We start from the raw sequence: 23,647 nt of genomic DNA on the forward strand, positions 1-23,647 counted from the left end.
GTGTTTCTCAGTCCTTGAGATCAGAATTGGGTCTCTGCCATCTTGATTTTCATAGCACCTGGCAAAGCATGTGGCAGATGGAAGGTACCCAGGTAGAGTGTGGTTGGACAAAGAGATGATGCCAAGAATCCTTTTGAAAGTGGGATGCTGTTTGTAACACGGAGTACCAACTCCCTAAGGTAGCAGTGAGCACAGGGTTTCCCAGAATGAGGGAACTAAGGAACTCCTGAAACATTCTTCTTCACTGAGGCCAAATGAAGTGCCAGGTCAGAGTACTTGGTGATTTGGTAGTCTCTCTCTCTCTCTCTCTCTCTCTCTCTCTCTCTCTCTCTCTCTCTCTTTCTCTCTCTTTCTTGTTCTCTGCATCCCCTTCCAGCTCCCTCCATAACCTTCTTCTGCCCTTGACACTCCTCGGATGCACTGTGAAGGTGTCATGAAGGCTGATGGTGCTAGCAGCCAAGCTCTTTGGCTTAACAGAGTCAAACATCTCCACAGGATCACATTATTATGCCTGTTCAGGACTCAGAACAATGAGGAGTGAGCGCAGAGCAGGAGCAGAATAGGCCCAGAGCAAGTACAGTCCCCAAATTATTTGTCTCACTAAGAGTGCAGTAGGTGCCACAGCCAGCAGGCATCAGACTGTGGCCCAGGACAAAACTTATGACCTCAGGAGGCACCATTGTCCATGTCTCAGCTCAGAGGCCTCCACCCATGTATCTTTCCCACCCCTTACCCTTTCTCCTAAGCTGCATTAGTCAGCATTCTCTACAGAACTAATAAAAAAGAACAGAACCAATAGAATGACTATATACATATAGTCATTCTTTAATATATTAATATTATTCATTCAGTAAATCCCACATATATTTGTATACACACACACATATGTAAAGGGTTTATTTAAGTGGCTTACAGGTTGTGATCCAGATAGTTCAACAGTGGCTGTCTCCTGACAGAAATCCTGTTGTTTTTCGGTCCATGAGACTGGATGTCTCCATAGACCCAATCTGATGCTGGAGTCCTAGAGAGCTGCTGGGCTTCAGTCTACGGTGGAATCCCAAAGAAGTAAGTTCTAATAGCAGCCAAGGAAGGCCTCAACAACAGGATAGGTGAAATCACCAGCAAAAGGAAAGGCAAGTAGGCAAAAAGCAAAAGCTTCCTTCTTCCATATCCTTTTATGTGCCCAGATTTAGGGTGGGTCTTCCCATCTTAGATGATCCAATCAATAAAATCCCTGACAGTGATGCCTAGCTGCTTGGGTTTAGGCTGATTCCAGATGTAGGCAAGCTGACAACCAAGATTAGCCATCACGCAAGCTTCTACCCCAGCCCACGTGTATCTCCAGCCACCTACTAGTCATAATAGAGCTGTGGCCAGGCTGAATTATATCCATCACCTCTCCCCTCTCCAAGCCCCTGCCCATTCTCACCCCAACCACCCAAGGCAAACAGAATGAGGGGGACAGAGAGTATAAGGTATAAGGACTGTTGGGGGAAGAAGAGCTCCCCACCCAGTGCTGCCTATGACCGATTTTCTTCTGCTCTGGTCTCCAACCTATGGACTTGATCTCCTTCCCAGCTCCATCTCTGAGAGACTCAGGACAGCATGACAGCAAGGAGAGAGGCCATCGTGGCACAAGGGGTGTTGGGGCTGAGTTCTGGGTACATGGTGAGTGTAGCCTGCCGATTCGCAGGGCTCACCCCCTCTCCGGTACACTTGGCACAACTCAACCGCAACATCACCCTCCTGTCCCATGAAAGGGGAATGGTAAGACCTGCCTTCTCAGGTTGTTGTGAGGATTTGAAATAATGTCTCACTAAGAGAGGCTGCTCCCAGGCACACAGGGGACAGCTCTGTAAGGGCAGATGTGCGATTTCACCTTACAGTGCCCAGAGATGCTCACTTAGAGGCAAACTAGAGATGCCCCTCAGTGACACCCTGCCACAGGCTAGAATAATGTGCTGCCTGGTGAATGACCCTCCATTACCCTAAGGCTGCTGTGGCTCTCCCAGGCTCCACCTGGGACAATGGCTGTCACCTCCCAAGCAGCATCCTGCTTCCAATCTCCTAGAGGGCGACCTTCTGAGAAGGAGGGGCAAGCAACTGCACTGGAGAGGCAGGGCGGGGCCTCAGCGACCTACCGAGGCATGGTTTTAAAAGTCCTCTCCCATCATGCTTTTTAAAAAATGATGATCTAGTGAAAGCAGCAGCTAGTGGATATACTCCATTAGCAAGGGAGCTAGAAGCAGCCTTGGCCTTCAGACTGCGAGAATTGGAAAGCCAGCCAGCCCTAGCCAGAGGGCGTGGGGACATCTGAGGCCAGTAAGTCCAGACTAGGTCCTGCAGAGCTAGGAGCTGGCGGTTCCTGACAGAGCAGGTAGGTGGGCTGCTATGGGTCTTTGAGTCAGGGCACAGCATCCTGGAGACACTCGATCAATCAGGCTGAACCAAGATACAATTTCTAGATTCTCTTAAAGATGAAGTTCCCAGAAGGGGTGATCTGAGGGGTCTGACTGGGTTTGGTCCCCATGTTGGATTTGGATTGGGATGAAGGATGGGAGCAGAAATAGGCCTTTGCAGCAGCTTTACCATGCATGCTGGAGGTTAGAGCATAGAAATGCCAAAGTCTTGAGCATGGGTACAACAGGTCAGTAGTCTAAAGCCTTTGCCGCAAGTGGGCCTGCTGGTCAGCTCCAGTGCTCAGAGTCCAGCGCAGCTCAGTGTTCTAGGCCAAGGTCAGCCCCCTGAGTCCACATAAACCTCCGGGCTAGTGCTCGGCACCAAAACTGATGGGCAGGGCAGAGCTGACCACTATAGGGGGTGGCTGGGCGGAAGGCCGGTGACAGACTATATCCTCTCTCCACCCCACTGAGGCCATAGGCTGTCTAGCAGGGTGCTCTCTTCTTATTGAAGGACTCATGATCTGCACCTCAGTCTTACCGTGCCTTCATTTTACAGGCATGGAGAGGTTACGTACTTTCCCAGGTGTGCAGGCAGTACTTACTTGCATTTCTCTCAGATATCTTTGTGGTAGGACTCCTCGGTCCTTTCATGCTGGGACTGAAGACAGAACAGGACACTGTGCATCCTGAGCAGACCAGGGGTGACTCACTCCCTCAATCTGACCAGGCAGGAGGGCTCGGAGTGCACAGTACGGCAAGCAGGAGTCAGCTGAGCCTTGGGTGTGGTCCTTCATGCAGGGACCCTGGAGGGGCAGAAGAGAGCTCATTATGGTCCCTGAATGCACATGGCTTTGCTAGCCACCTCTATTGGAGCAAGTGAAGGGCACCTTAGGTCATCCAGTAATGTCATCAGGTCACTAAAGTATAAAGTAGAGGAAGGGGAGAGGGTATGGCTTCTCTTTCTTGTCATCTGTTGGGAGAACGCCTGTATGTTCTCACAGCCTCCGAGTTGCTTCTACAGATCCACCCTGGCTGGAGCATCTATCTGTCTTTGCTTCTCACAGACTAGTCCACAGCTGGTCTCAGGCCCCAGCTCAAAGGTCAGGGAGAGGTCATCAACAGCATAAACATCCCCAACTCTGGTGCTGGCTTCTTTTTTGTTTTGTTTTGTTTTTATTTATTTATTTTTGTTTTGTTTTTTCAAGACAGGGTTTTTTCTATGTAATAGCATTGGCTGCCCTGGAACTCGCTCTGTAGACCAGGCTGGCCTTGAACTCACAGAGATCTGCCTGCCTCTGCTCCCGAGTGCTGCTGGGATTAAAGCTGTGTGCCACCACCTCCTGGCTCCTTTATTATTTCTGCCTTTGATGTGGTGCTTAGAAAGGTTTTTTTCCCCCATAACAAAATTATGGTCGTGTTTGTGTCTGTATTCTGTAAATTCTCATATTTTGATTTTTAAAGACTTGACTCTTAAATTGACCCAAATTTAATTACATGTGCCTTTGTAACAGCTACAGATTCTCTTTGAATAATTCTCTTCACTCATTAACATGGCAGAACTGGGGAGCTGGGGTGGGAGAGGGAGACTGAGGTCTGAAAGGGAGATGGGATAATGAATGGATCAAGGTGGAAGAGAAGGGAAAACGTGCTGGTGACCGAAGGTATTTGCCCTTCAGGTGAGATCCCTGGTTTCTGAGGTTAGATGACATGGGAGGAAGTGGCAAAGAACAGTCTTGAGGTTGCAGGATGCAGGTGGGGAACGAGCAGAGGGGACTCACGGCCAGGTGTTCAAATCCCCCGTGGTTGTAGGATTAGGAAAAGGACCAGAAGAGAGGCCATCAGCTAGGAGGGCAAGAGAGTGGGAGGAGCCTGAGCTTCATGGAGACAGGTTCACTAGTTACAAGTTTCTGGATTGGAAGAACTGTAGTCTGCATGTCATTGGGTCCAATGGCATGTAGGAGGATATTGCATTTCTCTCGGGAAGTATCTGAAGGACTTGGGGTACCCTGAAAATCCTGATCCCGTAGCATCGGTGAGGTGAGTCTGTCTCAACCACCGGAGAGGAGCAGAATCAAGAAAAGTCAAACAAAACTCACGCACAGAGCATGTTCTCAAAGCCTTTTCGTGCATACCTGTTTGTCCAGATTCAGGCAGGAAGCCCACAGCTGTCTATCGATGCCAGCACCATCCTTATGCACTAGGGACAGGGACTTGAGACTTTACCTGACATTCTCCTTTTCTCCCGTCTCTGCAGGATCCTAGTGCGGCCCAACCTCTGTCGCTGACGATGCATGGGATGGCCAACGTGAATTCTGCCAGCCGCCCACACTACGCCTCTTCCATCCCTGTGCCTCGAGCTTCCTCACAGACCAGGATTCACACCCCAGGCGCTTCTCCCCAGCTGCGGCCTCGGCAGGCTGACTTGGCCCTGAGCCCCCAGCGCGCTGCCTCCCCAAGACGCGGCAAGACTGCGGTCTCTTCCAGAAACTCTTCCCCCAAGGCCTACAGAGGAAGAGGCATCCCTAGAGCTGCAGGGCAAGCCAGGGAGTTGCCTGAGAGTGTAGAAAGCCTCCCCAGTTCCCCTTGGAGCAGCCCCAGAATAACCCCCAAAACAGCCCACTCCAGTCAGGCGGGATCCAGAAGAACTGGGGAGACACAAAGCACCCAGAGGAAGAAGACCCAGGAAGGGATCTCAGTTCGCCAGACCAGGGGAAGGAGCCCACCCCAGACAAGCTGTCATGGAGAAACTCCAATTCCAGGGCCTCCTGAAGGTCGAATGCTCCCCAGCTGCCAGGGAAAAGATCAAAGAGACAAACCCTACAAGCGCCCGAGGTCTCTGGAGCCTGATGAAGGGGCAGCTTCAGGGGCTTCCTCTCCAGTCTGCAGCCCTGTGCACAGCATGAGGCCCTCTCCCACTCCTGGGGTCATTAGCTTTTCCTCCGCCCATCAGCAGAGCCAGCCAATCACAGCCACGGTGGCCCCCTTTCAGTACAGGTGAGCTGGGGAGCACGGAGAGAGAAAGAGGAACAATGGTGTGCTGAGACCAAGGGGCAAACTCACTGAGAACAGAGGCTTTGGTGACAAATGACTGGTGGAGACTACAGGGCCAAAAACTAGGAAAGGGGATGGCTAGAAACTTGGGTGTGCGAGACAGAACTCTAATCTTAAATCCTCTGCTTTTTCTCAACTCTGGACCTTGACAACAAACAGAGGGTGTCCTTAACATGGCCATTTCACACTCTTGGAAATGACAGAACTATATTAGGGTATTAAAGATGCCTAAGCACCCGATACACAGGCAGGAGGGTCAGCGGGTGCTTTTGACTTGCCAAGTTTGTGTAGGCCGTTTGCCACCACTGTGTGTTAGACAAAGTGGTGTCTTGAGTGCTGAGTCTTCGGTAGTTTGAGCAAAGCCATAACTGCTTCCCTGTGCTGTTCTCATAGCGCTTCTGTGTCTGTCTGTCCATCTCCCTTTCTCTCGTTGTTTGCACCGCTTGTCGCACGGCCTTGTGCCTGTTTATGTGCATGGTGTATTGGCAGTCAGTAAGACTTCTTAAATCGCTACGTAGGTGCTGTTGTCATTGGCAGTGGCCGTGTGCTCACAGCAGTGTGGCCAACATGCCAGCCTCTCTAGCTTTCAGTCGTGGCAAACCGGGTACGTGGAATAACATTTAGCCAACTACTATTTTAAGTAAAAATAACTCTTTACTAACATGACCACATTGAGTAAACTAAATTTTAATTACTAATCATTATGTAGGTTAGAAAGGCCCGAATGCAGCCAGGTGGTGGTGGCACACGCCTTTAATCCCAGCATTCGGGAGACAGAGGCAAGCAGATCGCTGTGAGCTCAAGGCTAACCTGGTCTACAAGAGCTAGTGCCAGGACAGTCTCCAAAGCTACAGAGAAACCCTGTCTTGAAATAAATAAATAAATAAATAAATAAATAAATAAATAAATAGAAATGCCCGAATGCAAACTAAACCCCTTCCTGACCATACTCACTTCCTGAGTTTTCCCCACTCCCATACAAATATAGAAGTAGTTGCCAGTTTGCATTTTGGGGTATATAAAAGCTTGTGCATTAGCCCCTGGGTACTGGGGACCTCTGAGACATCAGAGCAGCTGAAGGCCAGGGCCCTACGAGTAAAACCCTTCACTAGAGATCAACTCACATGTATAGAGATCTCTAAGCAATTGTGTGCAACTTTATATCACAGGAGTAAGTGTTGGGGTCTGGACAAGGAAGTTAATATCCACTATATTCTGCATGTGGTCAGGCCTCATTTGCAGTGCTGCATGCAGTTATGAGCACCAGGGTTTAAAAGGACATCGGCACACCAAAACACATTTAGAAAAGGGTCGGCAGATTGGCGAGGAGTCCCACAAAGGTGTTTAAAGAATAATTAGAGGAAGCGAAGAAGTTAGCTTGCTTGGATGGTCTGTGAGCTGTTCTCAAATATGGGAAAGGCTGTCACGTTGTTAGATGAATTAGTTTGCTTGGGGCAGCTCCAAAGAGCTGACTCAGTGGCATGGTGGCCAGGAATTAGCTCAAGACAGATTTGAGGCTGGATAGGAAGACTTTTCAGACAGCGAGAAAGGCTGACAATAAGGCAGGGAGTTATATTACTGCAGGATCCCAGCAAATTCCACAGCCCAGGAGTCCTTAGCCAGGTGAGCCCTTTGGCCCAACTGTTCCTATCTACTCAATGCACAGAGGGGTGGTCACATCTGTCCCTTTTCTTTCTCTGCTGAGAGTCTGAAGCTAAAGCTAAATCAAGAAACACAGACACATGGAAGGTGTTCCTTTTGTTTCCCATTTGCTGGGGGTTGAACCCACAGCCACCTGCATGCTGGGCAAGGACTCTGCTCCTGAGCCACACTCCAGCCCCTGCCTTCTTTGGAATGGCCTTTTCCCTAACAGCTAAACGCCTCCCGGGTGACTACGACTTCCTTTTCCTACCTGAGTCCCTTCATTTTGAATTCATTCTTTGGGGAAAAGTGTCAAGGTATTAAGTAGTCTCAGGTTTTATATTATCCACCGTACAGGTCCCCTGGTATATTTACAGTCTGGCGTTTTTCAAAGAGGTCGGAATATTTCCCTCTGAACATCTTAACGCAACTTAAACAGAGCGGTGTTTCCAGCACTCAGCACACATTGACTGCATGCTTGCATTTTAAACAGAAATGGGATTGTTGCACCTCGGGGAAGCAGTGTCCTCACCGCTCACCCTTAGACCTTGCACTTCCCAGGCCATCAGTGGTGGTTGGAGGATGGGTCACAGCAGGAGTAAGATTTGGATGGAGGATACCCCGGCATGCTGTAGGCAGATGGGCTGGATCTCCGCACACCCTGCACGGCCGAGAGCTGCTGCCATGGACAAACTCTGCCAAGAGCTTGGCTAGGCCACTCATCTAAGCTCTACAGCCAAGGAGGTGCCATCTGTTCCCTAGAATCCATAGACATCCTGTTTTCGTGGAAATCTACCCTCCACCCCCAATACCTTGGGCTGTTGTAGAACCTCAGGTGTATTTAGAAGCAGAGGTTAATGGATTTCCTCCTCCTGTCTCCAGCCTCGCCTGGGGAACAAATCCATTATCCATCTTTCACTTTGCCCCAACCTCCCAACTATATCTTTTCAAAATCCTGGGTGTGGTCAACCCGGTGACACTCAACTGCCTGCCACCTCCCATCTCCTCTTGATGCCCTTTCTTTTTGGGCCCCAGAAGGCAGCATGTCCCTCTGGCCAATCCAGTTTCTGGTCTCCCACGTCCAGTTCCATCACAGTTTCCCTTACTCCCGATACGTTTCTGTAAAAGGACCAACGTGCCTGCATCGTCATCGTACATCTTTCCCGCACCAGGCACTGTCTTCCACTGATCGTGCATGCCTTCCATCCGCGGGCCAGTCTTGCAGCAGACTTTAGTTAAGGACGGATGGCTGGCTAAAGGTGTCAGGAGAGTGGGGACACTGAGGTCACCACTGTGGTTTTCCTCTTCTCTGGTTCAGCCTCCCTCTGACTTCTGGCCTAAGTTGCCCTGTCCTTTCGGGCTGAGAAGTGAGACAAGCCCTGGCATATATAGGGAATAGAGACAGGTACAGACTCATGTGCAGAGCCTACTAATAGCAGAGAGGCAAAGGCCACCTTCCTTCATGCTCCTTGGTTTGGGGATACTGGTGCGGACAGATGGTTCATTCTTACCCGTCGTTGTGACACAATGCCACAGTAGACTTGTGACAGTAAACCATCGTGGTTTCAGAGCTGGTCAGCACCTGCCTCCTCCAAGTCAGACGCTGCTTCTATATGATACTATCAGTGAAAACTTTCATATATTATATAGAATTCCCTCACCTCAGTAGACTATCCTATCATTTTCACAACAGTATGTTGCCTGTCCATTCTGATTTTTTTCTCCAGGAAAACAACTGTTTCATTTCTCCCTGTCCCCTTGACTGTTGTACACTTGAATAAGATGAGTGTCCCCCTTATATCAACACCTTCCAGGGGCCAGCAGAACGAGACTTCCTGCTTTCTCAGTTTACTCCTACCCTGCCTTGTACCCAGCGTCCATCTGAGGGTGGCAGGCATACAACACCTCAGCGCTGCCCAGATCGCTCAGAGAGAGGCAGCAATAGCCACAAACCCCTGCTGCAAACCCAGTAAGCAATTTCAGCCTGGCCTTTCAGAGGTCATCACTCCTGGTCCTGATGAAAACCAGGCCCAGAGAGGGGAAGACGCTTGCTTGGGTTACACAGTGAGCTCATGGCAGAGATGGATCCACAGTCCCAGACGCAGAGGTATTGGAAAAAGTGAAAACCTAAAAGACAAATTGCAGCAGCACTAGAGACTCCCAGGGTCCCCTGGCCCAGCCTGTCAATTTCCCCTCTTGTCTGCACAGTCCTCCCTTCCCCCTCCTGCCAAGCTGCCAAAGGGTCCATTTAGCTGGCGACATTGGGCGGGGATATGGGGGTAGGCGGGACTGCTCTGAGCCCAGGGTAATTGCATGTAAGGAGAGCTCCCACAGCCTTTGTTCCTGGAGCAATTGTACGGTTGGGGCTGAGTTCTGAGGTCTGTACACTTGGTAGCCAGTGTCCAGAGACCTCACCCTTCCTTCCTGTTGGCACCATGGATCTAGCATGGGCTTGCCCTCCCGGGAGTCATTGTGACTCAGGCTGAGCCTACCCCTCCTTTCCTGACCTAGTGTTGCTTGAGGTGAGCAATTCCACAAAAACCAAATGCCCTCTGAGTACCAGGAGTCAGTGGTTTCAACGCCAGAGACAGCCCTTCCCCGCGGGTATGCTTTCTGCTGCGCAAACATGAGCATCCTAAGGGCAAGAATCACAGCAGGACAGAGGAACCCAGGCTTGAGATGCAGGGGTATCTTTCTGCTCTGTGAATGATGTGTGCTGCTGGGCAACAAAGGGCAACAGATGTTGAACATTTCAGTGCCCTCAGGGACTCCTTCCTGGCCCAGCTCTGCTGCTTGCTGGAGTGTCTGCATGTACATATGTCCCCAGGAGGGGTTGGCCCAGAGAGCTTAGAGCATGGTAGATGAGAGCTCAAAAGGAGTTTGCCTAGCCCATAGAAGGACTTTGAAGACATGAGTTACCTTTCTTTCTCGGCCCCACAGGTTGCAGACGGACCAGGAGCCTGGCCCCGTTCCTCAGGAAAGTTGGACCCTTGATGGATACACCAGCCCCACTAACAGGACTGAGGACAGCTTGTCCTGCATGGGTAAGTACCATGCCTGGGGAAGACTTCCTACATACGAGCCCATCGCTGTCTGGGCTCTCCTTATCTCCAAGGGACAGAAGTGGCCTGGGCCTAGGGACCTGTTTCTTTTCTACGTTTTGTGACAGGACCTCACTAAGGAGTCCAAGCTGGTCTCAGACCTGTCATTCTCCAGTGCTGGGTAATGCCACCACATCCATCTTGGATCTATCTCTTTTTTAAAAAAATGTTTATCTTTAGTTTATTTTTTTGAAGCAGAGTTCTGCTATGTAACTCTAGCTGGACTGGAACTTGCTATGAAGATCAAGTTAGCACCAAGTCAGCCCTATATTTTTCAAAAATTAGAGGTGTGTGTGTGTGTGTGTATGTGTGTGTGTATACAGGTGTCAGGGCACATGTGGAGGTCAGAGGACAACTTGTAAGAATTGGTCCTCTCCTTCCATCATATGAGTTCCAGGATTGATCTCAGACCATCAGCCTTGATAACAAATGCCTTTACCTGCAGAGCCATCTCCTCGGCCCTCAGGACTGTCTCATGACAATAAGATACCAACCTGTGAACTGCCCTGATAATTTCTTCCATGCTTGACTCAGCTCAGGGTAAAGCTGTCAAGTCCAAGAGCACCTCAGGGTCAGGCTAGGAAGGTGGCCATGAGGGGGTCACTGTCATGTGTGTCCAGTGCTCAGATTGTGAGAATCTCTGTGTGTGTCACAGGGAGATCACAATAGAAAGGTGACAAGCTGGGAGAGTGACAGCCAGGTTGTGGTGAAGCCCAAGTTCAATGCGAAGGTGCGGGGAGCCCAGGTGGCAGTCCATAGCTACCTGCCCAGCTGCCTGACCCCTGCTTCATGCCCAGAAACACTCTTGATAATAAGCCACTCCCACAGCTGTCTCCTTCCATGTGTCACCCTGCAGTCACAGTGTCACCCAGAGCACATATGCTGCTAACAAACGCAAAGACCCCAGACTGACCGAGCAGACCCTTGAATTCAGATTCAGTAATGTGCCTGCCTCTTCCAAGTTATGTCCTCGGGTGTCCAGTGTCCCTGGATGAGCGCATTATAAACGAATAACCAAGTGCCTAGTGACCTACTGGCTAGGACCTAAGAGAGTCATATTCTAAACTCTGCATAGCATTTAGGTCTATGTGTTGATTGATTTCCTAGCAATATTAAAAAATAAAAATAAACCGTAGAATTCAGCAGCGTATGCACCAAACTACACATGGCAGCACACCTGGGGAACATACTCTATCTGTCAGCTTCCTAGGCCAGGGGAAATTTGCTCTGGCAAAACAATAAACTTGATTTTGCTTGCGGTGCTGAGGAGTAAACCCAGGGGCCTGTGCACACCAGACAAACGCTATACCCCTGACACCATCAGTCCGTAATGAACTTGCTTAGAAAGCCCAAGCCTGTCCAGAAGTTGGTCTTATAGCTTCATCTCTGTGCTGTGCTCCAGTGGGCAAAATGTGAGGTTAGCTCACAGCCTGGCCTTGACATCATTTGGCAGTGATAGCACGTCACCATGTCTTCCCCGTTGGGCTGGTGGGAAGGTGAACTGGCCCTTTGGAGCCATCTCTGGAGAGCTCAACAGCAGGACCGCCGCACTCACTTCCTACAGCAGGCCTTGCAGAGGACAGTCCTGGGGCAAGGCCGGGCATTTAAAGGGTAACCATCTCCTCCCACAATAGCACACATGCAGTGGGAGCAGGGCACGGCAGGGGACAAAAGCGAACTGAATTTCACAGGCGCTGACAAAGCATCAGAATAGAATGCGGTAACCAGGAAACTATGTGCGGCTCTATTTTTACATTTGCAGTTTTGTTAGCGTAATGGCTTCCTTATGTGTATACCACATTGTTAGGCTAATGATCTCCATCCACCTAGCCAGGCGCTCCTTCCTAATTATGACCCCATGAGCTGGGAAGAGGACTTTTGCTTTCCATGTCTGCTGCAAGGCTGACACTAGGAACCCTTGGACTTGCGATCTTGGAGAGCACCCTTACCAGTCAGATGTGAAAATGGTCCTCCAGATCCCAGGTTAGGGGGTCCGTGTGTGGGGAGGCAAGAAGTCTTGAACTTTAGAGGTAGGCTTCACACAGAACAATGGGAAGCACCAATCTCCCCCAAGATACCAAGGGAAGGGGATCAAGGTTCACGGTGCTGCCTGTGTTGTGGTCCTCGCTGGTTGTCATGGTGACAGGCACATCTCTGCTGAGGATCCCCTGAGCTCTTTGATGGATGAATGATGGGGAGAGAGTTAGGATATGCCTCCTTTGTGAGGGGCCCTAGGCTTTACTGAGCTTGAAGAAGACAGGGAGGAGAGGAAGAAAGGCAACCATAAAGTTTCCGCTCTGTTTTGCACTTTTGCTTCTGAACTCACTCTGGACATTTCTTGAGTCTCTCACTCGTGCGTTCTCTACTCAGTCAGCAAGAGCCCACTGAGCATTTGCTCTGTGCCAAACACTCCTGGCACTGCAGAAGAAGGGGGGGGAGGGCTTTGATCTGCTCTCAAGGAGCTCACAGTATAGGGGTGACTCTGCAAACCCTTTCAGAGTAGTTGTTGGTGTCCCTGAAGTCCCACCCAATGTCCTGCCCATACCTGTTGACAAAGCAGTTGACTGTATCAGATCTGCATAAAGCAGGCTGCAGTAGACCCCCACTTCACATGGGACAGTGGGTTCATTGCTACTACTTCTTTTGTTTTTGTTTTCGTTTTGAGACAGGGTTTTGCTGTGTAGCTTTGGCTGTCCCAGAACTCACTATGTAGACCAGGTCACCCTCAAACTCAGAGATCCCCCTGCCTTTGCTTCCTAAGTGCTGGGATTAAAGGTATGCACCATCATCTCCAGGCTATTTCCTGATTTTAATACTAATTTAAATCAGATTTAATACTAATTTTAATCAGATTTAATACTAATATATGGGAAATAGGATACTTTCCTTTAGGCTCAGACTGTTGGTGAATTTCCTGTTTGATGAGCTAGGAATCCAGAGTGAGCAGTCTGTTGCCCATGCCTCCCCTGTGAGCCAGGTTTCCTTTCCCAACTGAGTAGAATTCACCAGTCTTTCTCTGCTCTTCTCATAAGCATGGGGGAGGTGCAGGGTCCTAGAAGGGAGAGAGAAGGAGAATGCCAAAGAGTTCTTTCTGCCTGGAACAGAGTCCAAATGAACACTTTATAATCTTTATATAGCAAGAAGAAATTTTCCCATGATGTCTTGCCACCATGCTGGGGTGTTGGGAATGGCCTTTATGTGTGCCAAAGACTATCCACAGCCAGCTGTTCCTTCTGCTTTGGCCCTGGGGGCAAGAGTCTAAGACTCCAGTCCACAGGTGCTTTTGTGCGTTCCCTGACTATCCCAGGGTCCCCCTGGCTCTTCCAGGGACAACTTGGCATTGAGCCCCTCTGCTCACACTCAGCGCCGGCTCTCTCTGCAAAGTCATCATCAGATCTTAATTTGAAGAGGCAAGGAAACCAGGGCTGGCTCTGCCACATGGCCACATGTGTGAGTGAGGCTGTGTACAGGACTAGAAAGGGTTGCCTTGAGGTTTACACGGATTCCTTAATTACTTCCACTTTGTGGCACGTTTGAATGAGTGCTAAGTGGACACACACTGAAGGGATCTTCTCTATAGAAACACATGTCACTGGGGAACCAGCCAGAGCCTCCTCTCCGCCTCCTTCTCATGTGAGGGTTGATAAACACATAGACCAGGAGAGGACTGTGCAGTTGGCCTCCGGCTGGGAGAGTTTACTTCTGGTCCTTGTCTTTTCCCTTGATGAGCAGACTCTGTCTTTAAGCCGCAAGTTCATGTCTCATGGACAGGAACACAGAGTGCTCGTTCTAAGAAACGCGGCATATCTGCTAGGGCTTCGTCTGGAGTAAGAGTGAGGTTTGAGTGCCGTGCTCTCGGGGAGAGCGTGAAGAGGTTGTTCTGAGCTCATGGCTGCAGCACAGAGGCGAGAGCAAGCGTCAAAGAACACAATGAGTAAAAGCTCCAGTAGACCTTGTTGTTCCCTCGACCTTGGCCTCATTCTCCCTGAGGAGGGATCAGCCTTAGGCTCAGGACTGATGATGAATCAGCAGATGGACTTAAACTAGCACTGTTGCCCCCCAATTCCCCAAATGCTAAGGTGGCCAAGCGATAAAGATGGCCACCATTTATCAAAGCCTACTATGTGTATGCACACACGAGGTGCTCCTTACACAAAGTTCTTTGTGAACACAGTGTGGCTCTTAAACAATGGTCTTACTTCTGTTAGAAAGGAAAAACCTCAGGCTCTGAGAGGCTCTAAAACCTGTCTGAAGATTGGCAGCTCCAGGCTCTGTCAGGATTTGAGCCCTGCTTGTCTGCAGGTCATGCCCTTCTCCTCTCATCCCCTTTCCTTTCCATCTGTCACCAGGACTCACTGTGGTAACTGCACATGGTCCAAGTTCAGCCCAATCGCTGTAGACCCCGGCCAAGTGGCAGGGAAGGAAACAGGGTCCCTCGATTCTAGCAGGCCCCGGGATGCCGCTGGCACCACTGGCACTCTAGACCCACTTCATTTCATGCTGAGTTCACACTGCTGCGTTTCCTGTCCTCTGGGGACTTCTCAGCCAGGATAAGCCGGATGTCCCAGCCATCCGTGGAGAGAGACGTGCAGACAATTGACCAGAAAACAGAGCAAGTATGGAGTGGATGCTATCTGTTGTACTGCAGGGCTGTGTCCCTAATGGGGCAGAGGAGGCTGCAGTGTGGCTCGTGCTCAGAAAGGGGCTGTTTACATAAACACAACAGCCATCTGGGACCAAGCAGGCTTCCAAGAGTTGGGGTAGGAGGGCATAACACTTGTAGCGGCAGCTGACACTTATTGTGGCTTTCTGTAAAGCAGGCATTGTTATAAGCATATTTAATCCTTCCAACAACTGCACGAGGCCTGGAGCCTGGCTCCACAGCTTGCCTCTCAGCTCCCCACTCTGGTTGCACAATATGGGAGAAGATACTAAATCTCTCTGTGCCTCTGTTACCTCGGTTGTAATAATAATGGAGATACTCTTTGCAGCTGGGCATAGTGGCTCACACCTGTACTTTCAGGAAGATTGGGAGTTCAAGGTCATCCTTGCCTAAAGAGTGAGTTCAAGGCCAGCGGGGGCTATAAGAGACCATGTTTTTTTTTAAAACAGTTTTAAATAAATGAATGAATTAATAAATACACCTTCCCCTAGGGGCTTGTGGGAATTAAGTGCTTCCACAGGAAAACTTCGTAGAAGAGAGCCTGACGCAGAGCTATTATTTAATATATGCTCATATAAAAATGCATTCGTTATCAAGAAAACTGTCCTCATCACCCCACCTTACAGATGGGGAAACTGTGGCACAGAGCAGTTAAATGATTCACCCAACTTGGTCCATTCAAGGTTTGAACTCAGGCAGCCCAGTCTTTGGTGGCCACACCCTTAGCCATGCCTGCTATGACCTCCGTGAAGATGTGTCCAGCCCAGAGAGGGGGCAGTGCCTGAGGGAGAAGCAGTGGGAGGGCTAATATAACTGAGCCAGGCTCTGTGAGGGACTCAAAGGAAGAGGCTGGAGGAGGGAGGTCATCTGAGGTATGCTGCCAGAAGGGACTGAAATAGAAAGAGAGGGAGCAGGGAGTGGGGAGCGAGAAGACTGAGTGACTCCTCCTGACGGCGTTTGGCTGGCAATGAGATTTATCTCCAGAGTAAATTGAACCCAGTAGGAACAATTTTAGCAAATATCAAGAACTGCAGAGGCTGGGCAGCCGGAAGTCCCCTTTGCCACGGTTGCCCTGGGCCAGACCCGCCCCACGTTCCGCCTCCTGCAGGTGTGTGAGTAGCTCTACACAGCATTTGCCACTTTGAGTTTTCCAACTACAACACATAGGGTTGAGAGTGCCTGGTTTCCCTGTTTTCTGCTGCACTAAGGAAACCAAAGCCTCGGCCTGCCCAACTCTAGGAGGAATTCGTGTTCAATATCAATCTTTTAATTAAACACATACTGTGTGCCAGGTACGTTTTAGAAGTTTGAGCAAAATAGGCAAAAGCCTCTAGCCAGTGCTACATATTGAGACTCTGTCTCAAAAAAACAAAACCAAAGGAGGTATAGTTAGATATTTGTTGACGTGGGGTTTCCAATGCTGTTGGGAGCTGCTCGGCACAGAGCCTGGGCAGCTGCCCAGGTTCCGCAGAGCATCCTGGAGATGTTTCAGCTCTGGCTTTGTGTCCTGTCCCCCAGCGATGAGGGGCAGAGCTCTAGCCTCATGACACCCCTGAAATAACAAGCAACAGTAGGGCCACAGTTGAGGGTTACAGCTGATCAGGGCGGAGAAGCTGAGCCATCAGGAGTGGAAGCAGTTACTGGAGAGCGATGAATGCCTGCAGGCTTGTGCTTAGCCCTCCCTTCCAGCTCCCTATACAGTCCAGGAGCTCCTGCCCACAATGAAGGTGGGTCTTCCAGACCCGTGGGTATGTCCAGAGGCCTGTCTCCCAGGGGATTCCAGGTTTTTGTCAAGTTGACACTACCACAAGTAGTCTCGGGCCATCCCTCTTCATCTGGAGTTCTTGCTCCTGAAATATGAATAGAGAGCAGATGAGTTAGCGACAGACTTTCCTCTGTGCTGTTCCTGGGGATGACACCCCTGTCCTCATCCCAGATCCTGTCTATCTCGGACTTGCCTTCATCCTGATGGCTGTAGGGAGATTCACTCTCTAACTGTAGACAGTGCTTCAGCTCACACACACACACACACACACACACACACACCCAGACCTCTGTTAGCTACTGTGGGCCAGTGGTCCATGGAGAAGACCTGACCGTAAGAGATGTCCTGATTCTTAGGAATCTTCCCCAAACTGGCCTCTGTCTTGCCCAGTGAAGGCTACCCAGTCTCCTTAGTATTTCTATACTGTGATCTTTCTGGAAAGCCTAATACCTCACAGAAACCACATCCCACATGACCCCTTTGGCAAGAGGATTAGAGTCCCTGGCTCTGCCCCCTTTAGGCTGGCTACTCAGCAGACTCATACAGATAGAGCTCAAGGGCAGGTACCTCCCGCTTAAGGTGACAGACACAAGAGCCGGGATGGTAGGCTCTGTCTTCCATCCTGTGTGTGGCCCCGAGCAGACAGGAGTCCCAGACTTCAGAGAAAACTAAGGTAGGGCCAGTGAGTTCCAGGTCACTCATCCCAGAGCAGGAAAAGCCCTGGGACAGGAAAAAAAATCAAGAAATACCTGGCTATACCTTCTTTTGTTTGATTTTCGAGACAGGGTCTCAATATGTAACACTGGCAGTCAGGAACTTGCTATGTAGATAGTCCAGGCTGTCCTGGAACTCACAGAGACCTGCCTGCCTTTGCCTCCCAAGTGTTGGAACTAAAGACGTGAGCCACCACACCAGGCTGTACCTTCTTTTAAGGATCTCACTGCCAGTGAGGGTAGAACTAGGGTGTTCTGCAGGGTAAAAGAGCTAAGGGAACTTCCAAGAAGAACTCATGGGACCGAAGCAGGGAATGTGGAGCCTGAGTCTCCATACAAAACCGGTCCAGCCAGGAGCAGGACATCGTGAGCTCACTGCATCCTTCCTGCTGCAGAGGTTGGGTTCATGCGGAGGAGGCAGGAGGAAGTGCTGAGGCAGCAAGCTCCTGCAGATAAAGCAGGTTCTGAGAAGGTGAAGTTCTCTTCTCGGCTCTGCAAGCCCCGCCCACTGCTCCGGGAACTATTTCTAGGATTTGCCGAGCTATTTTTCTGTGCCAAGTAATTGCCAGTGATACCGGTTAAAAATAATCGAAATATGAATCCATGGCAGCCCTCTGTTCAACACTGTGTCTTAGTGAGAAACCTAGCAAAAAGCTCTAATAAAGCACAGAGGTGTCAGTGGGCCAGCGAGAGCAGCCAGAGTGGGAGCGGCTTCTCTCTGGGCATTGCTTACCCAGGTGTCTCTATCCTGTTAAAGTGGGTTATGGTTTCTGTATGCATACAGTTATCTTTAACTGTTTGTAGCTCCAGAACCTTCTGAATAAACCAATGGATATTTTATCTCCGAGGCAAATGGCTACTATCTGGACATGTGGCTGATATTTGGTGACTCGGTCTACTGGCCTCCTAAATCTCTTTCTATGGATACAGATCACAAAGTTATTTTTTGTGGTAGGATGTCATCAAATGGGTTGGCAAGACAACCTCAGCTGTGGCCTTGTGTTTTCCCTCTGTTTGGGGGGTTTGTTTGGCCCTCAGTGAGGCAATAGGGTTTATTACAAATAGGTCAGTTAGTTCATGAGGGAAAATATTGCATAAGATTATCTCCAAGGTCCCATGCAATCTTGTGATTCAGCGCTGTGAGACTCTGCATGGAGTATCTGCTTTGATTCTGGGTTAGACCATTAAAAAAAAAAAGACACAAGTAGTTTGCCTGTTTCTACTGAATATATTCTTATTCTCTCTCTCTCTCTCTCTCTCTCTCTCTCTCTCTCTCTCTCTCTCTCCACTTTCCTCTCCCTTTGCTTGCCTGGAGTTTCCTAGCTCATGCCCATAGTTGCCATGACAACCAATCTAGGCTGATCTTGGTCTGTGGACCATGTAATCTAGGTGGTACAGAGCTCATCTGAGGCTCAGTGTGTAAGGACCAATGTAGCTGGGGGGGGGGGGGGACAGTTGCCACAGTGATGTATTGGACACAAATATGTGGAAACACCTGGACTTCTAGTTGACCAGAGAAGCAAAGGGATGTGGTTTCAAATGAGTACAGTTTCAGACAGCGTGCCCTATATTAGGTATTTCTTCCTACTTTTCCCTTTGGGATCCCTCAGAGCAGAGAAAGTGGAGATTCCATACCTTCTCGCCCTACCTAATTTACAGGACCAGTGGAGGTACAGAGAAAACAGGAATCTAACGCCATGTAGCAAGTCCAAAAGAGAACCCAGGACCCCCAAGATGAGAGATTAGGGTAAATCCTAATTTCAAGCTTGTGGGTCTGTTAGGGTCACTGGGATTGAGGAGGACAGAGTTGAAGCTGAGAGAAGAGACCGGCTGTACTGTATGCCACTTCCTCTGTCCATGGGATGGTCCCCCCCACAACAGAGTGGTATTCGATCTCTCATTATCTCGGGTACCCCCAATATGGTCTTGGGCAAGTTTCTTTCTCCAAAATATGAAGGTTTTATGATGTAATGAGACTCCCTGACTCACAGGGTTTATGAAATAAGGTACTATATAATGTATGTAAGAGGGCCCCGGTACTAGTTCCTGTAGGACCTGCTGCCCTCGGTTCAGCAAGCCTCAGTGTGTCATCACCATCTGCCTTACGCGGGAGGCTTTCAATTTATTGTTGTTGGAAGAGGATCTGGCCCTGTGGTGCAAGTAAGCAGAATAGGACTACAGAGCCCTCAACTACAATCAGAAGGCAGAAAAGGCCCAAAGTTGTGTGAGGCAGTCAAGGAGGGCTGAGCAAGGAAGCCTTGCGAGATGCATTGGACCTGAATGCGTACAGAGAAAGGCCAGGCAAAGCAAAGGTACAAGGGTGGAATCAGATCTGGACAGAGGCAAGTAGGAGAGCAGGAGGGGGCACAGTTGCCAGAAGACGAGGCCAGGGCTGTGTGTAGAGCTTGTATATTAGTCAGCAAGGCCTCTGTGGCAGCTAGGCCCCAGAGATTGGGATGGTCCTTCCTGAAAGGCCACCCAGACCACCAAGTTAGAGAACTCCACTTGGGGATCACAGAGCTGTAGCTATGAGGGGAGGAGGGCCTCCATGCCTGCAGATCCTGAGCCCACAACTCCCCTTCCAGGACAGCCCTCTGAGAACCAGCCACCAGGAAGAAAGGCCCCACGCTCAGGCATGAGGCTCAGAACACCTGACAAGAACAAGCAACAGCAGCCTAGCCCTGAGCTAGAGTCTGCTAAGACCCAGCCATTGTAGCCCTGGGGTCCCTAAGGAGCCTGTGGCTGGAGGAGAGGCCTGTCCTCTGCCCTTCCACCCCAGATCTGGAGCAGGCTGTCTTGAACAGCCCTCAGCCTCTGTTACCTCAGGTTCTACAGACCTCTGGAAGAGCGTCAGTGCCTCCCCAGACTTAAGGAGATGTCTAGTTGTCTTTAGGTTCTGGCACTTTGTGTGACGAGAAATAACTTGGTTTTCTTCTCCAAGCCTTCCCGGCCCTCCATGCACCGCCCTATCCTGTCAGAGGAGGGGAAGCCCATGCCGCTGGGAGTTCTAAGAAAAGTGTTCACGGCTTAGGGTTGATCCACATTTCTGTCCTCTTGGGATTAGGGCAGGGGCAGGGTGAGGGTTAACTAAGGTCTAGAACCCTGGTTCTGTTACCAGCTTTCAGCTTGCCAAGACTCGTTTTCCCTAGTAGGCAGGGAGTAAACCAATCTAAGAGGACTTCCTGTAGGTACAAGCATGCCGGGGTGTTGTGCGACATCACTGTGTCCGTTATTAACTTTTCCTATGCACACAAGAGTAAATGGTAGACGCTGGTCCTAGTTTTGTACTAATATGTGTGCCAGACAGACTGGGCTGTGAGAACACCTCAGACATGCTTGCCCCTTCCACTCCGAAGTGCGGCAAAGCTCCCCCGTACCTCTGAATACAACAGAAGTTTGGGGGCATGAAGTCGCCTCATGGCTAGATGTGCCAAGGTCATTCCCTGAAGATACAGAGTTTCCTGTGAAGGGGACAAGGACAGGGTCAGTGGCCTCCTCCTGTCCTGGGGCTACAGAGAAGTGAGAAAAGATGTTGCCGGGCTGCTCTCCCAGAGGCCTGGCTTCCACTCCACACTCCAGCTGTGCTGTCTCTCACCACAGGGTACGGAGAGGTCACCCCTGTTTACAGGCCCCACACATCTGTTCTGAGTCACGCATTCATTCATTTAATCAGTCGTCATTCACCAAATATTCCTGAGAGCCCACTGTGCGCACAGGACTTTGATGGCCTTTGAGGACAAGTTCAACCAAAAAAAAAAAATGGATTCTTGAGAAACACGAATAAATGAATGATAGCTGAGATGTTAGGAAGTCATGACAGAGGCTGCAGTGAACTGTGGGGAGAGTTGGGGTGCCATCCTTAAAGGAGCAGCATTCTCCTTCCCAAAGGGTTGAGGGGAGCTGGGTTTCATGACACGCATGTAATCTCAGCATTCAGAAAAGATTAAAGCATGAGGAGAGTAAGTTCAGCGCTGGCCTGGTGAGAACTTATTTTAACAACAACGAAAGAAAGTCTGTGGGGGTACACAACAGGCAGATCTCTGAGTTCGAAGCCTGCATGGCCTACAGAGCAAGTTCCAGGACAGCCAGGACTATGCAGAGAAACCCTGTGTCATGAAAAACAATAACCAAACAAACCAAAACAAAAAACAAAGAAAAATAGAGAAATTCCCATGTAAGAGTTGTGTGGGCCAAAAACCTTGGGGGAAACAGTCCTGATCCCTTTCTCTCCCACATACCCACATTTAGCCAAAGAGCGAGTTCTAACGGCTCCAGTGTATACCATGGCTGAGCATTTTTCATGACCACCCCCCTCACCGCCACCATCTTTCCACTGGATTTACCACTTCAGCCAATGACCTCAAAAGTGCGCCTCCACCTAAGACTCAAAGGGATCTTTCCCCAGGGGAAGGCGGGTCTCTCCCTGACCTGCCAGTGTTATTCCAAGTAACCAGTCCCTTATTTGAGGCCTACAAGGCCCTCCATGCCCCGCCTGCCCTTACATCTCTCATCCACTTTCTGCAGCTTCCCTTTTGTTTTCTCTCCAACCTTTTATCTTCCTCGTTGTCTTTCAAATACACCAGGAATTTTTATTTTCATTTTTTCCTCCTTCGCATTTTATTTATTTTGTCTGTGGGAGCTCAGAGGGCAACTTTCAGGAGTCAGCTCTGCCATGTGGGTTCCAGGAATGGAACCAAGGTTGTCAAGCTTAGTGGCAAGTTTGCTTAGCCACTGAGCTATCTTGCTGGCCCCTCCTTAGTGCTTTCAAGTAGCTGGCATCTCTAGCTAATTCGCTATCTTTCCCGTTTGAATATAAACTCCACAAGGACACACATGTTTTATTTTGTGTTCTGCTAAATCCCCCAGCGTCTATCCTGGCTGACCTGACCCATTATGAGCAATTGGGCGCGGGGGGGGGCTTTCTAGAGACTTGGTGTTTAAATATCAGCTATTTCCACAGCATCTAGCATGGCTTTGCCCACATCTTGAAGTCCCCACTGAGGGGTGGGGTGACATAGGGAAATGACCTGGTAGAATGAAGTAGGGGGGGCAACAGATAGTGGACATTCTACAGAGAGAGATGGGGGTGTCAGAATCCTTTCGGGGAAGTGGCAAGAAGGCTCGCCACAGGAGGATGAGCCCAGAACGCCCTAAAGAAAGAGCTTGTCACTACTCATTGTGGTTGATGGCAGCCCCAGCCCCAGCCCAGGATAAGTAGGCTAGGCTTGCAGTCGCATGGTTGTGTCTCTAAACCTTGTTCCCCAGATTCTAAGTGAGGGCACAGCAACAAGAGTGATGCTCCCCCCAAACTCTGTCCTGTGCTATGTGGGGAGCAAAGTGTGGACTTCTCTGCCCACTCCTCTCTCCCTCACAGTCCTTTCTCCCAAGGTTACCTTTCAAGGTCATCAGGGCAGGAACAGTCTAGCTCTCATTTCTACCTTCATCTCTCTTCTTCCGCCTTTCCTCCAGCTCTGCTAACGCTACCCCACCAGGCAGAGCCCCAGACCCCCACCCCCTCATCCTGAGTTGCATCATTTCCAGTCATGGGGGGTGTGAGGACGTAAAGTCCCACAGCATGGCTTTCCCTGGCCCAGTGCCTCCATCTTCATTCCTCAAATTGCCTCAAGATATTAGTCAACAAATATGGTCAAATTACATAACCTATTTCCAGTACAGAAACTGGCAGAAGAGGGGTTTCGTGCTTGTTTTAGGAGATCGAGCAACTGAAGATATAAATGATGATTCTAAACCGGCCTCTTTCCCCCACCTCTCCGGTAGGAACTGACAGGAGCTGGACCTCACAGAAGGTTACTGACATCATCAGCACCCTCCGTCTGCCCAGCCCACTCTCTCCCTCATCTTATCATCCCTTGATGATCACTGGTCTCTATGCAATGAACCACTTGAGCCCCGGCATTTTTGCAGGGTAGTGAAGGAGGAAATGGCTGAGTAGGAGGGGCTCAGGGTTGATCTTGGGGATGGTATGACATGGCAGAACTCCCTCTTTTCAGGAATCACCATAGGAAAGGCTCTGTACGTAGCCGCTTTATCGACGGATGCCAGAATGGCTGTTGCCACGGCAGCAGAGCATTCTCACTACAGAAGAGGATGGTTGGACTCAGGGGATGTGAAAAGAATAAAAAAGAGTGAGACAGAGGTAGAGGTGGTATTAGGAAGCCTTGGAGCATTCCAAGATGCCAAGCTAGTGTTTAAAGGGACCACCACCTGGCCATGGCAAGACCCTTTAAAGACGGGAGGGGGACTGGCAGTGAGTTAATTCACGACATCGTGCATAGATAGTATTTTACATC

General features: G+C 49.9%; 1 protein-coding gene across 9 annotated transcripts in view; it reads left to right on the top strand.

Moving 5' to 3' along the window:
• Positions 1 to 23,647, top strand: part of Nav1 (neuron navigator 1) — a 257,270-nt gene that overhangs the window by 73,375 nt on the left and 160,248 nt on the right. For all 9 annotated transcript variants that reach the window (XM_087906482.1, XM_087906487.1, XM_087906489.1 and 6 more), the window contains exons 2-3: positions 4,657 to 5,396; positions 10,035 to 10,138. In XM_087906482.1, coding sequence (XP_087762608.1) covers positions 4,690 to 5,396; positions 10,035 to 10,138 — 811 coding nt within the window. In that variant the 5' untranslated portion in view covers positions 4,657 to 4,689. The remainder of the gene's footprint in view (positions 1 to 4,656; positions 5,397 to 10,034; positions 10,139 to 23,647) is intronic.

This window comes from Myodes glareolus, chromosome 5, assembly GCF_982192425.1.
Source record: "Myodes glareolus chromosome 5, mMyoGla1.1, whole genome shotgun sequence".
NCBI classification, from domain to species: Eukaryota; Metazoa; Chordata; class Mammalia; order Rodentia; family Cricetidae; genus Myodes; species Myodes glareolus.